The following is a 15,999-nucleotide window of genomic DNA, read 5'->3' as shown; positions in this document are numbered from 1 at the left end:
TGTGGAGGTCAGAAAACCACTTGTAGAAGTCAGTTCTTATTCCATCATATTGTGCCTGGGGATGAAACTTGGTTTTGAGACTTGGTGGTAAGCGTGTTTGCCCACTGAGCTATCTTACCCATCCATAACTAGTCCATTTTTCTTAACTGTATTTTAAAAGACTGTACCTTCTTCAGAAAGTAATGTGTATTAAGAGTTCTTACTGTTTTTTAAAAATCCAGGACAGGCTCCAAAACCACAGAGAAACCCTGTCTCGAAAAACCAAAAAAATAAAAAAATAAAAAAAAAATCAGATCATGATATCCCTCTGTTCACTAAGTGAGTCTCTTCCTTGTAGGTGGAAGAGGGCTTTGGTTGGGTGCAGTGCATGCTGGGAGGGAGTAGAGTGGGGCTGACCCCTGGCTCCCTGTCATCACTGATGGGTGTGTCATTGCTGTCTCTCTGCATTCCTAGTCATTGTTCTTACGGCAGCAGGAGAGATCTGAGCTTGTGTGAACAGCTCTGTGTTGTAAGGTAAATATAGTATTTACCAGACATGTACTCTGGAAGTATGTTGGGAGCTTCAGATTTTGCAAAGTTCATACTGATTGTCACTAATTTGATGACTTTATAGCATGTATAAAGAGGTTATCATAGTCAATTTAAAAACATTAGCAACATGCCATATGTTTTTATATAAAAATTTTTAATTTTATATATTAGCTAGCCCCATTTCCCCCTCCCTCCCTTTTTCCTGCCCCCTCACCTGTCTCTCCTACTCATGGCTTTTCTGTGTTTTATAGAAAGAGGAAGCATATTTTTGAAAAGCAGAAATAATTAACAAGGGTTACTTATTGGCAGAGGTAATCATATTAACATTGTGATGTATTTTCTTTTAGTCTATTTTTCTTTGCTAATATTAAGTATATGTTACTGTGAGATAATACCGTATGCTGAGTTGGATGTACTAGACACCTTTTTTTTTCCATTAGTTGTTTTACCCTTTTATGCTCATTGTGCTGTGACATTTTTCATAATTTTTTTCAAACAGGTCATGTACTCTGATTATATTTATTTCCTACCCAGTTCCTCCTGTTCTTCTCTCAGGCAGTTTTCCTTCCGTGAGAGGGAGAGAGGAAAGAGAGAGATCTGGATTTGCTTACTTCATTTAATAAGCTGTCCAGTACGTCTGTTTTCCTGTAGAGATACAGTTTTGTTCTTAACTGTGGCTGAATAAAATTCTGTCGTTTGTCTATGTCTATGTATCTATCATCTCTCTAATTTATCACATTTTCTTACCCATGCATCTGTTAGTGGACATCTATGCTAATTTGATAATTTGGCTGTTGTAAGTAGCACTGCAGTAAACACGGATTTACAGGCCATCTCTCTGGTATGCTGACTTAGATCCCTTTGGATGTATTCTCAGGAGTGTATAGCTGGATGGTCTAATAGCTCTATTGAGAGATCTTCATAGTGACTGCACTGGTTTACATTCCCAGCAGTGTATAAGGGTTCTTTCTCCTACCGGACTCTTGCACCCTTGCGAGCACTGTGAGTCTTTCTTCGTGATCACATTCCGACGCCCGAGGTGGAGACTCAGTGCAGTTTCCCTTTGACTTTCTCCTCGGACTCAGGATTCTGATCATTCTGTCACGTATCTGTTGGGCCTTGATACTTCATCTTTGGAGAGGTGCCCTCTGCTTTCCTTTTCGTTTATCAGAGTTACATGGGGTTTAATATTTTGTTTTTTAGTTTTTTATATATTCTAGATATTAATCCTCTGTCAGATGAAGTCAGCACATCCTATAGACTATCTCTTCACTTGGTTATTTTCTGTGCCAAATATAATCCTGTGCCAAGGATTGTAATTTCATGCAACCCTGTTTGTTAAATCTTCGTTTTATTTTCTGAACAATTTTAGTCATTTTCAGAAAGTTCTTGCCAATCATGTATTTTGAAGGGTTTCTCTCTGTTTTTGAATAGTTTTCACCATTTCAGGGCTTAGAGTAAGGTCTTGATTTTTTTGCGTAAGGTGATTTTTTTTTTTTTTTGGTGTGTGTGTGTTTGTTTAAAAACAGGTAAAAGATAAGGATGTTATAGATGACTAACTATTAATCTGTATTTATTATCCTAAATATCTTTCAAAAACTAAAACTTCACATAACTTTTTAAAATGAGCTGTATAGGTATAATACCTTAACCAAGAATAGAAACATATACAGTATAACAACATAACCTTAAATTTGAATCAAATATACAAAAATCCATCCCAATGTAAAATACTTGAGAGCAATGGTTAAGAGTAGGCTCAGCAATCTACCCATTTATCTCATTATTTTTATACTATATCCCCCTTTTCCTTCAGAAAGAGATCCTTGAATCTAACTCCTTCTTTAGCTTTTTTCCTGACCATGACTAATAACAACTTGTAAATAATTTCCCCAAATGACAGACACCTATAACCCATTGAATGACCAAAGCCACCCACCCCACCTCTTGGGAATGTGGTACTGTATTTTCTAGTCTGCATCCAGTTGTCTGGGGGCGCTGACATCTTTAGGAAACCCTGGGAAAATTGGGATAATGGTCAAGTTCCGGGAGAGGTAGCTGTATCATTTGTTACCTAGCCTCTGTGCAATCAAGCAGTCTAGGCAAGAGCAGTTTCTTGCTCAAATGGCTAGTCACATTGAAGGCAAATTGCATAATGGGTTTCTTTAATGCCCATGAACCTCTCTGAAGTATTGGTGCTGCCAGAAGCAGATATGTCTCACTGTCAAGAAAAATCTAAGTTCTTAAAACATTTTAAATGCTATATTCTTTAAGTCTTTGAAAGTTTTGAGGAATACCTGTTCATCTGAAATATATCTCTGTACACCTGGAAAACCTAAGTAACATGACTACAAGGTTTGACTATTATAAACATTTTAAAATGAGCTACACAAACACAATATCTTAAATAAGAGCAAAAATACATATACGCTGTGTAACAAATTTACCTTAAATTTGTATCATTAGATCAATGTCCATACCAATGTATTCATCTCTATATCATATCTCCCTTTAAATGAAAACAACATCTACAAAGAATCACCTTGTGGTGATGCACAGATTAATGGAGATGGGTTAAATTAAGATGTAAGCGGTAGCAAATAAGAAACTAGAGCTAATAGGTCAAGCAGTGATTTTATTTTATTTTTTACACTAATTCTTTTATTGATACCTATTTTTGGCCTGCTTTTAAAATTTGTAATAATTGCTTTTAGTTTTTGTCAATTTTGTTTTTAAAGTGTGTTTCTGACTTTACTGTCAACAAGTTGTAAGTTTTTTAGATTATGCCAATTTTACATAACTGTATAAAAATTAGAACAAGGAAGGACCTGGGAATATATCACCTATTAACTAATTTTCCTAGACACCTAGGTTCTGGGTTTTATCCTCATTATCAGCCTCCCCACCCCCTACACACACCCTGAAAAAGAAGGAAGAAAGAGAGGGGTTGGGGAAGAAGTCTTCTATAGAATGCCTCATTTATTACCAATACCCAGATTAATGACGTTCTTAAATCCACATTATTTGCAATAAACTGGCAGGTAAAATCTCTCTTTTTAGCTTAGTCAGGTTTTCTTTGTTTGTAGAATTTATGTAAATTTATTTTGACAGTTTGGTGTCTGTTTTCTTGATGCTAATATTAAAATTATAGCAATTACAAAGATAAGGATAGCTTGCGGGTGACCCTCTGGCTTGACCAGTTGCTAGGATATCTCAGAGCTCATTTAAAGCTCTTGTACCCTGCTAATCACTGGGGAAAGTGCCATCTAGTTAGCTGTGGGAGAGGGTTTTGTGTTGAATGGAGTTTGGGGAACTTCTGTGGGTGGAGCTTTCTGTTTTATTTTCAGAGGTCTATGGGTTAGCACTAGCTGCTGATAACAGTGAATGATGGTAGATAGGACTGCCACCTGAGGAATCTACCTCCGCCACTGGGCTGAAAGATAATTAGCCCAGGAGGCTCTGATTCCAGTGATGATGTTATTGAGAAAAAATTCTGTGTATTGGTTTTTCTTTTACTCTTTTGCTCTTTTACCTATTTTTTTTGGGGGGGGGGTGTGCCACCTATCTCCCAAATAAATCAGATACAGAGGCTTAGTCTTTCTTATAAATGCCTTAGCTTGACTTGTTTCTAGTCTGCCTTTCTTACCTTATCCCAGCTACCTTGTGCCTCTGGGCTTTTTCCTTTTCTTGCTTCTGTATATCTCACTTTCACTCTTACTCTGTGGCTGGCTGGGTGGCTGGGCCACCCTGTGTCCTCTCTCCGGTTCCCTTGCTCTTTCTTTTCCAGATTTCTCCTTCTATTTATGTTCTCTGCCTACCAGCCCCACCTATCCTTTCTCCTGCCTCACTATTGGCCTTTCAGTTCTTTATTATCAGGTGTTTTACACAGACAAAGAATCACAGCTCCACAGAGTTAAACAAATGCAGCATAAACAAAAGTAACACACCTTAAAATAAATTTCCACAACTATCCTGAGCCAACATTTGCTTATAAATTAGTTTGCCTCCACCAAAATGATTAAAAGATGTTTGTGTAGACTTGAATTAAAAAGTAGAAGGGCAGATGTTTTGAGCGCGCCCTACAGGACATACTAAAGCATTTTGTTTCCATTTGCTTATTCCAGTGTTTGATAAACTTTGGGGGCTGCCAACTAATGTCTTTAATTTTCAAAAACAGGTTTTAGATGTCATAAAGCATAGCTTTTCTGAAAATAGCCTTAAATAAAGATAGCCTTTCCCTTCTACACCTGGTAGAAGGTGCTCAGCCTGTTCATCAGTCTGTCTTTTAACATGCTGTGTGTGGAGTTGGTCTTGAAATGGCTCTAAAAGGCAAGGATTGCTGGAGGTGAGCGTGGGGAGCGGGACTGAAGGTGGCTCTGTAGAACTGATGCTGCTCGTCTGGTCTGCAGTGTTTGGTCTTTGTAGGGATAGATAAAGGGGCAGGAGGAACCCAAAGCTCCCTGCTCTTGAAGATGTGCTCCATCCACGTGGTTGCTGTTTTCCTTCACTGTGGGAACTGTTTGGGTGAGCCACCCCAAGTCTATTCTAAGCTGATCCCAACAAGATATGTAGTCTGAAATCTTTATTCTCTTTGACTTTTTTTTCATTTATTAGGTTTATTGCCCCAATATATGGCCACCATTATTTTAGTCAGAATTCAACTAGCACTGTGTCTGGCGTCACCCTTCTTTACCGTAGCCTGCAAAAGCATTTTCAGCACCAGGCTTCTCTTTCCCTGGCTTCCACTTTGCCATTTCCTCCCTCTCTTTGGAAGTCTTGATGCTCTTAAGAGTCTCAGGCTGCTGCTGTTCAGCCAGTCCCTAGCCAGCCTCTAGCATGAGAGCTGTTTCTGCTGCATATCTTGGTGTGGGAGGCCCTTCTGAGCTCCTTGTTCCTCCATTGCTCTGTTTCATCACCATTTCCCTGAATGCCCTTGGAGCTTATGCATTACAGTTACTTGGTTTTGGTGCCAAACCAAAACTCTATGAGTGTTTTGCTTCTTTTAGAACTATGGCAAAATTGAATGGATACCTATGACAGTACGCAAAGAGACCAAAGCAGGACCAAGCAGCTCAGTACATTGCTTGCGTGTTGTAGCAACTCCAGGAAGCCTGAAGCAGAACTGGACGTTTGACATTTACTGTGTTGATGCAGGCAGCATGCTATTGTAGGACTCAGTTATCTAAGTGAGTTATTCTTACCTGCCGTCTTTTTGTGGCAGCTGGGATTGTTTTATTATTTTTATTTGCAGTATAATAAGGGAAAGAAAGGAACCACAGGTTACTTAGTCAATTTAAATGTAACATATATGGTTTGACCACTGTGTAAGTTAGCTTTCTGTTACTGTAATGACATATTTGTGATAATTGGCTCTTAGTTTCAGGGTTTTGTTCTAAGTTGCCTGGGTTTGGGGGTGGGTGTTGCTTTGGTCCTCTAATGAGGCATCATATCACACAGGAGTGTATGGCAGAGCTCACTGAAGAGAAAGCAAAAAGAGCCAGAGGCAGGGACCCAAAGCAACAGCATTCTCTTTAAGAGCGTGCCCAAATGACCCACACTGCCTCCTAGTACCTCCATGTGCAAATCAACTTTTCACATGTGGGTCCTTGACATTAGCATCTAAACTGTAGCACTAACAGAAGTTTTCCGTGATAGTTAAAATGCCTATGTGTGCAAAAGGCATTTTAATGAATTTGAATTAACAGTATACCACAATTCACCCCTTCCTTTTTTTTTTTTTTTTTTAAATTAAGTATAACCTTCCGAGTCTGGGACATTAACATGGCAAGGCTACAGCCTAGTTATACAGGCCTGGAACTAACCGTGGCTATGCTTTTAAGGAGGTTGTAAGAAAAAAAAAATTGATGATGATAATGACTACAGGATACAGGCTGTAACATCTTTGCTCTGTGGTTGCTTATGGAAATGGTTTGAGTTATCTGCTCTGGCTTTAATGTTCTGTCTGATACAAGGCCAGCAGCAAGCACAGTGGCTAGACCATATTCATATCTCTTTACCTAGCAATGCATTCTTATTGATACTGACACAGACACACACCCCATTCTTAGTCACTCATTTAACAGTGACATCTATGTAGGTGCACGTTTGGGCATTTAGAATCTTTTGGTCAAGTTGCAGTTCCATATTTTACTTAGTGTATGTTTTACTCAAGTTGAATGAAATGATGATACAGTCCCAGTGAAATAGTGGACATTGTCCTAAAACCTCAAGTTTTCTTTAACTGGTGCTTTTATAATACCTTTTTGTTTCTTAAATTTAAGCTTATGATGCTCAACTGCTGCACATATTTAAGTTTTTAATAGATTAGAAACAATAACAAACCTGTGATCATGTGCCCAGTTGCTTATTGAGTTATTCTATTTAAAGATGTTTTGAGAGAAAATAAAAGGCCAAATGAATCCGACACTGGGTTATTTGGTTTAATTTTCTAGAAAATAGGATTGCCTTTATCAGATCCCAGTGTCTCTTAGTCCCCTCGCTTGGCTGACAGTTTGACAGTGGCTCTGCTGGGGTAGCGATGGGCTGGAGGAAGTGGCCTTGTCAGCAGACAGGGCTGTAAACTGAGCTCAGGGAACCAGGTCACCCCATCTTGACCTGCTGATCGCTGATGGCTTATGTCAGCATCAGAAAATGTGGCTGCACAGTTTCCTTTAAGGTTAATTTTGACTTAAGAGAATAACATTCATCTGTAAAATGTACTTCCTTCCTGCTCAGGACAGGACACGCGTGGTCCGTCCTGCACAGTGAGATGCACATGTGAGTCCTGCTTTTGCAACCAAACTTGTCCAAACATTGTAGCAGCATTAAATGTGGTGTGGGCAGATCTGCTCCCTGGAGCAGTCTTTCTAGTTTAGCTTTTAATGCTTAGATGTAGGAACATTCTCTTCCATTTAACTTTACAAGTTGAATGTAAGTTTAAGCTCTGATGTGCAGGAATATTCTGGGTCACTTCTACTGTATAATTTAAGTTTGATACAGTAAAGAAATCACATTTTCTTTATCCAAATCAGTGAAGACAATTAAAAATATGTACTGACTATTCCTCTCCCATGTGTTTGCTTTTCTTTTTATGGATGTGTTTATTCAATTCAATATAGGAGCAGTCTGTTTATTTTAGAATTTAAAACAGAACTGTGGTGGCATTACAGAAAAATGTAGTATTGAGGACAAAATTAGGATTAAAAACTAATTAGAAGAAGCAGAAAAATACCTGTTCTCTGGAGTTGAGAACATATCCACAGGCATTTGAACACTGAATTTAACTCTTGAGTTTTTTAAAAGACCAGTGGGTCAAATTGATTTATATAGGCCTCATAAAAGAAATAAACACATCCACATTTGCATGAAGCAGGCTTGTTTGATTGTTTGTATAGTATGAACCTGACACCTGTGCCTAGGAAACAAGCAGAATCTGCAACAGACTCACCATTTGAATGTTAGTGAGTACCTAATATTTAAGAGTGATGTTTATTTCATTATGTTAATTCTAAAAGACCTCGGAGTGAAACATCTTAGATTTGGGTTTTCACTTTAGCAAATTGTGTGGAAAAGTAGAAATCCAGGCTGGTTCTGCCACTGTTTGGAGGAGAAACTTCTTCATTATAAGCGAATACAGTTCCCTAAGGCACGGTAAATTTCCTGCTCTCATTTTACAGACATAAAAACAGACGCCTGGGTCGTGTGAGTTAGGCATCTATGCTGTGTGGGCAGCCTGGGATGAGGTTTGAAGGCCTATAACCAGGTTGCCTGAGTTCATGTCCAAGTTGGGCTTTGTTACCTTGCCAAACATGTTTAATTATGTGGAGCCACAGTTTTGTCATCCTTCAAATAGAAGTTCTGGGATGTGCATCCCTGTCAGTGGTGGCACGTGCACCTCAGGATTGCAACATTTAATGCATAGTCCCAGTTCACCCAGAGCCTGCTCTGCTGTCTTCATTATGTCACGGCTGTAAGATCTGACATTAGAGTCTGACTTCTTACCTGATAACTGTTTGGAAGGTTCCCTTTTCACTAGGTAACAGCTCTAAACATGTTTTATTAAGTGGTTCATTCCCCAATATTTTTATCAGAGTCAAGGAATGTAAACAGCCCACACACTATCTGTCCAGAGTTGGTGCATTGATATGTGTTGTGAAATGTTTCCTTGGAACTTCCAGGAAATTATTGTGAATATAAGAGAAGTAATATATATTCCCCATGTTATAGTCTGGGCCCCAAATTAAAATTTTTGAGCTTGGTGGAATCCAAATAACATTACTTCTATTTTACAAAGTAAAGCTGAGAAATAAGACTTTTTTCTGTGGCCACATTAAAAGGCCATCCTAAAGACCTGCAGTGCCTGAAGACTCACTTTCTCTTTTCCTTTTTTTTTTTTTCACTGTGTCTTAAGATTAGGCGAGTGTGTTAGGTGCTATTTGAATAATGTTAAGCTGTGAGTGACGTTAATGCTGTTGTCTGTGTTTTTTTTCTATTCCAGAATGTTGCCTATATATGTTCCTCTTGAATGGTGGAAATGATAGAATAATTTGTAAAAATTGCTTCAAAATATTATTTTGGTGAACTATCTTTCTGTCCATTGAAGTGGCCCATATTTTAACTAGGCTTGTTTGTTTTTTCCTAGCTATCCACCAAAAACTCGAAGCGGATGGGACTGAGAAAGTAGAAGGATCCATGACACAGAAACTGGAGAATGTCCTCAACAGTGAGTTTGCTCCACTACCCAGACTAGCAGGGGCCTTTATTACAAGCTGTAGTGCGGGTCTGAGGGGTTCCCAGGGCAACGTCAGGAGCTGCTCTTTAGCCTCACTTCTAAACAAGGACTTAAGGAGCCTGCAGGGCTGTGGGAAGAGTGAAGGGAACCCATTTGCATTTTACGGTACTCTGAAGGTGTGTTCCTCAGGAACTGTCATTTGCTGACCTGGAACTGACAGGCACCGAGACAGCAGCCAGGGTTCCCACCGAGTGGACACCCGAGTCTCAGCTGTCGGATGTGCAGTGCGCAGTGCAGAGCCTCAGCCCCTGCCCAGCAGCTGCCCAGTACTGTCTGCTTATTTATGCTCTGCATTTCCCCACCAGGATACACTCTGGAACATTCTGTAAAAGTAATAGGCCCCACAGACCCCACGTTTGGTGTTTCCTCCACTTTCCCTTTTGTTCCTTTTCTGACCTTCCAAACTACTTACCCTAGTAATTTAGAAAAATCTCATCAGATGAATTAATTTTTATTGTATGTAATGAGTTTTAAATGTAAGTTATATTTCACACATGTAGTCAATATGCCGTCTGAAGCAATGATGTCCATAAGAGTCTCCTTGAATATATGATTTCCTTATAAAGAAGGAATGAAAAAAAGTCAGGCTACCTCACATAGATGTTTAGAGATTTTTCCAACCAGGATTATGATAGGAAGTTAATTTTGTATTTATAGCTTGGTTTAGTTCCATGAGTAGAACATTCTGTCTTTATGTAACCATCTCTTCATAGCCCTAGTGATGTCAGTACGGAAGTATTTTGTGGAAAGAGTGCTAACTCTGGTGTAGGCTTTCCTTGGTGTTAGAATTGGAATACTTGGACCTTTCATTCTAAGCCTGCATTTAACAGGACTTAAAACCTTTCCCTTTGTTTATCACTCCTGTGGTTATCGCTTGCCTTGGGGCTTGCTGTGCTTTTGCTTCTGAGACCAAGTTACAAACTTTGTTAAAATGAATATATTCAGAATTTTACCCAAACAAATATTTCCCAAATATTTTCAGTGTGACTGCTGCTAGATCTGTTGAAGGTTTGGAAGGGTGCTTTCTCCTCACGGGTGTTATTTGCATCTCTGGAGTTGTCAACAAGCTATAGCATTTGTACAAAAGAACGAGATTACTTGGGTAATTTAAATGGTGATATAGCACCGGCACTGACATAGTTCCTACTGACTACTAAAATCACTTTGCTGTGTTTCGGCTTGTATATCTGTTGCCATGGTTACTCATAAGGCCTTTGTATACTGTGCTCTGCCTCTTTGGGTAGAAAAAAAAATACTTGTCATTGTTAGGAATTTTCCTAAAGTGAGCTCTCTGCCGATGCAAAATTCTCAATCAAGCCAAATCACAACAAGCCAAATTAAAAAATATCCAGGTTTAATGGGATTCCTCAGGTGGAACCGGGAAGCTGCGAAGGCGACCACCGGGAGGAGAGGAAAGAGACCACGAGGAGGCTTTCTGGGGGAGCAGTTTAAATAGACTGAGGGACTGGTCAAGATTTTGGTGGACTGTCTTGACTGTCCTCCGGGGAGGTGTCAAGGTTTGGCGGGCATAGGGACAGGTTCTCCAAAGATGGAGGCCAGAGACCTGGGCTTACAGTCATTGTCTCAAATCCTGAGCTTTAGTCCTTGGTTCTATAAGCATTTGATGAGCACTCATTATTATAATCACAGGGCTATAAAAACAGAACCTGTGCTTTGTGTGTAACTGCTTGGAAAATACAGACATGTAAGCCGGTTATTGAATCATGCTGTGTTAGTATCTGTAGCAATACATGTCTTACTGATATGTATATATCAGGGGTATATCTAGAACTTACACAAAGAGCACCTAGCTGAAATGTAAGGAATCTGGGGGTGGAGTGTCTCGGTGTAACACTTGCCCAGCACAAGTGAGGCTCTGGGTTCATCCTCAGCATAGTGCTCATTTTCCCTAGCCTCAGTGTGGAAAATAGGAAAATCATCACATGTGCCTTAAAAGGGACGTAGGATGCAGCCAGATGGATAAGCAGAGACTAGCAGGTGGGCAGTGAGATAGGTGGATACAGTAAGAAGAAGCCTTGTCTGTCTCCTGCCTGGTCTCCAGCAGCCTGAAAGGGAGGCAGTGGCTCTAGAAAGGGAATAGGTTGCAGGCCAGTTAAGTCAGGAGTGATTGATGCCTGCTGAGCCCAATGAAGTTCTCCTTAATGTAGAATTAGTCTTGAAGGTGGTGAGCCCCTAAAGGAGTTTAGTGAGGGAGCTATGTGATGGAGTGCTGAGGAGGGTAAGCTAGGTAGATTCAGTAGGAGACCAGATAAAGGTCAACAGAACTTAGCAGATGAAATATACTATCCAGGGCAGGTAAAGGTGTACTGGATCATTGGGTGTATATGTGCAAAATAATAAGAGGAAAATGGTTTGCGAGACATTTACATTTCTAGCCTTAAACGAAGGAAAGGGAGCTGGTTGGGTAAGGAGAGAGTAGAGAAAAAGTTCTTTTCAGTTTATGTGTAACCTGAGCCTGGGATTCCTGAGAGTTGATCTCTGACTGTCTTCCTGACTATCACTCACTACCTCCTTGTATTAAATCGGGCAAATGGGCTTTGAATAGTTTTGCATTTTGGTTTTTTATTTATTTTATTTTGTTTTGTTTTGTTTTTCGAGATAGGGTTTCTCCATAGTTTTCATTTGTGCTGTTTCTTTGGTGCTTGTCCTGGAACTCGCTCTGTAGACCAAGCTGTCCTCAAACTCACAGAGATCTGCCTGCCTCTGTCTCCCAAGTGCTGGGATTAAAGGCGTGAGCCACAACCACCTGGCATGAATAATTTTGGAGTAGAAAATGAATCAATACAGTCTTTCCTAGAACTGGAACCAGCATGCTGTCAAACTGACCCACCAGACAAGATATATACACCAGTGCGACAGTGGCAGGACAGTTCTGGGGAGAGCCAACGTCTTTGGGGTTTTTAGGCTTGTCCCTGGTGTGAAACCCATGTCTGAGAAGGTCTTAAATCCTAGTGGGAAACCTTTTCTTGTTTTGTTAAATAGTTCTGTTGTCAAGCTGCCTTCTCAATAAGTGTGTGTGTGTGTGTGTGTGTGTGTGTGTGTGTGTGTGTGTTTATACATTTAGATTTGTGATGCTCCCAACACTGGTCAGCGAACCTTCTTTTTGTGGTGGGCTGTGGTTAATACAGGGGTTCATTACTGGTCCAGGTGCTGGTAACAAGTGAAGAATGTGAGAACTCAGCTCTTAGTGGGTCGTCTGTATGGCTCCCCTCCACATTGTGGAAGAGAAAGTGAAAAGAATGGAAGAACCAGAGGGTGGGGGAGGGGACTGGGAAATGTTGTTAGGAGCTACAGTCACTGTGGTCACCTGTACAGGACAGTGTCTTTAGGAGCTACAGTCTCTGTGGTCACCTGTACAGGACAGTGTTGTTAGGAACTACAGTCACTGGTCCACCTGTACAGGACAGTGTTGTTAGGAGCTCACAGTCGCTGTGGTCACCTGCACAGGACAGTGTTGTTAGGAGCTACAGTCCCCTGGGTTTACCTGCACAGGACAGTGTTGTTAGGAGCTCACAGTCCCCTGGGTTTACCTGCACAGGACAGTGTCGTTACCTGCACAGCACTTGCACAAGATGAAAGCCATCAAGACTCCAGCAAGGACTGGGGAGGGGCTCATGAGGTTCCACCCTTAATTGAGGTGATGTTGACACAGCTGACGGCTGCTGTAGGAGAGAGTCATTTTCTGTGACGGTGTGGCCATTGAGGTTTTCATGCTTCAGTGGAGAGCCCCACATTTTGTGTATATGGATAGCACTAATTATACTCAGTGAGGTTAATAAAAAATGTACAAAGTTGATAGGTCTAGAAAATCTGAAGTTAGGAGAAACATGTGTTAGGAGGGGCTGGGTGAGTTATAGGGGGTAAGGGTGGGGGTATATGATCACATTGTATACATATATGAAATTCTCAGAGAACAAATTTAAAATGTTTAAAAAGTGTTGGGCAGATGAGGTGATTTGCTTGCACTGTGAAGTGAGAAGAAGCCTTGTCTGTCTTGGAGTGGTGTGAGCGTGTGCACAGTGGTGTGTGTGTGCGGCCTTTATAGGAACATGCCCTGGGAAGCAAGCATACGAGCTGTCATTGTATGTCTAGTGAAAATGTTGTAAAGATTTCTGTTAAGTTCACAGACACATCCCGAGATACACTGGAGTTAGCAGTGTAGAGATGGTACTTGAAGTAATGAGACAGAGTAATTTAATCCAAGTAGTATGTATAAAATGAAATAACCAGGCCCGTTTAGAACAATAAGAATCAAGTCTGTGAGAAAGAAACTGAGTTCTACTAATTGATTGGCTGCTAAGTATTTATTAAGTTGCATTCAGAAAAGAAAAAAGATGAAGAGCCCAAATTTCAACCTTTCCTAAGCTTGTATTGAAACCAATTGGTTCATGAGAGTTACCAGCTTCAGCTGTCTGATTCCTGGTGACATCTGTGTGTGCACACACGTGTGCGTGCGAGTGTGCAAGCGCATGATGTGGATCTGTAGGGCCCCAGGCTGTGGCGTGCTGTCTGAGAAAGCAGTGTCCCTTGTCTCAGGCATTCTGCTCTAGCACTCAGTTAGAGAGAGCAGCTAGCTAGTCATCCTGGCGCCGGTTGAAACAGAGGCACTCAAAGTAGTTTTGGTCTTTGGGGGGCCCTGCCTTCGCCAATGTCAGTGTGCATTTTTGAGGTATTTAGTTTTCCGCTGCTTTCACATTTGCTTTCCTACTCTCACATAGCTTGTCTTTCCCTGGGAACAAACTGTGATGGTTGGGAACTCCTGTGTTGTTCTAGCCCCTGTATTCCCATGAGGCACAACACAGCACACACACACACACACACACACACATACACACACACACAGAGCAATCACTTCTGTGATCTCACATCTCAAGTTGTCAGTACAAAGAAAGGGGCCAGTGTGGTCACTTTGAAATAGGAGACAGCATAATGTCTACTTTAAATAAACATGCCTGAAATTATAAACCATAGTCAGAATGACAAAACTAGATTTTCTGGTGGCCGTAAGAGACAGGTATGGCTGTAATAGATCAGTGTGTAGTGTGACAGCAACTGCTTCTCTTGCTGCGCTGGGGCACATTTTACTGTTCTGTGAGTCCAGCCGCTTGTAGTGGCCGCTATGGTGGGCATGATAGCTTTGCCATTATGATTTCCTTGGGGCTCATGTGTAACTGTGAGGCAGTTACTCATTGTCCCATCAACTGCATCAAACTGGGATGGCCATTCCCAGTTAAGGAGGAAGGGTGTTTGAGACCCAGTACCAGTCTGTTGGCGCCTGTGGGCAAAGGCATGGCCATCCAACCCAGATCCAGAGTCACTCACTGGACACCCAAACGGCTATCAGTTGACTTCAGATTGGGTGTTCTTGGTGTGAGGGTGGAGCAGGTATGTGTGGATTAGTACATGCAGGATTTCTGTCAGATGATTTTGGACACCCAGCTGATGTCTTTGTCCACATCACTGGTCCCTCTCTCCTGCACTGTGCTGGGGTCTGCTTACGTCCTAGGAAAGAAAGACACTTAGAGCACTTTGGGGCTGCTGCTGGTTGTATCTGCTGTGTAGATCCTGGTTTCATTACGCTCATATATTTTATCATTTACTGTCTCTCCCAGTTGTCAGAATTATAACAACCAAATTTTTATTGTAGATGCAGTAAAAATCACAACAGTATCATAATTTTTGCAAAAGTTGTCTATATAATTTTCAACATTGTATAAATTCAAATTCCCAGTTCACAAATTTTGGTATAAGTTAGATTTTTTTCATAGTTTATAAATTCTTCCTGCAAAATTATCTCTAGAAAATGTATATATGTTATTTAACAGTGTGTTTTCTACAGGTTCTTATTTTCATATTTTTGGAGTTAAAATTATTAGCTGAAAATTTCTTGTTACTTTAAAATGATGAGAATAATTTAATTTTGAACTCAGACTGTTAGCTCTGAATTCTTTCGTTGCATAGAAAAAGGAATTTGCTGGTGTAAGACTCAAACTTCACATATAAATATGTAGCCTTTAAAAAAAATTCTGTTCCATGAGCTTATCCAGTTACAAAGCTTACACTCACGAAGTTTGTATTTTTAAAATGATAAACATATCCTTTAAGTTAGTTTTTCTTGAAGAAAGTTTTAAAATTCTAATCAACTTTCAAATACTCGCTCAAGCCTCCATTGCGTGGCTTGGTGGCATGAAGGAAATGTATTTCTCATCCCACAAGAGAGGTTTAGCATGCACGTTAAATAGCACGTGGGAAAAACAGCTCTCTTGACCAAACCAAGTTTTTATATCAGACCTTTAAAATTTCAACAGAATTTAAACATTATTTAGATAAAACAATCATGTTACAAAGACGACTTTTAACAGGATCAGGCCACCCACAGTGTGGCCATGATGTGCAAGCCACCCAGTGAGACGAGGTGAGTTTTTCATCTTTGCTTAAAGTATAGTCACTAGACCAGATAATGTAGAAACTTTTTACAAGCAGCGCAGACAGCTGAAAGCAGTTTCTCCTCTCTCTCTCTCTCTCTCTCTCTCTCTCTCTCTCTCTCTCTCTCTCTCTCTCCCTCCCTCCCTCCCTCCCTCCCTCATAGCTAATTAAAATAATTCACAAGTTTCAAAATTTAAACTATTTTTTGTATAGCAAATTTTGCCTTAGTA

The 15,999-nt window shown here is 40.4% G+C and overlaps 1 protein-coding gene across 1 annotated transcript in view; it reads left to right on the top strand.

The window, feature by feature from the left end:
* Positions 1-15,999, top strand: part of Exoc2 (exocyst complex component 2) — a 136,262-nt gene that overhangs the window by 18,062 nt on the left and 102,201 nt on the right. The window contains exon 6 of the mRNA XM_013349120.2: positions 9,173-9,253. Coding sequence (XP_013204574.1) covers positions 9,173-9,253 — 81 coding nt within the window. The remainder of the gene's footprint in view (positions 1-9,172; positions 9,254-15,999) is intronic.

The sequence above is a fragment of the Microtus ochrogaster genome, chromosome 16 (assembly GCF_000317375.1).
Source record: "Microtus ochrogaster isolate Prairie Vole_2 chromosome 16, MicOch1.0, whole genome shotgun sequence".
Lineage (NCBI taxonomy): Eukaryota > Metazoa > Chordata > Mammalia > Rodentia > Cricetidae > Microtus > Microtus ochrogaster.
Note: the sequence above shows the minus strand (reverse complement) of the source record. Positions and strands in the feature narration are given on the sequence as shown.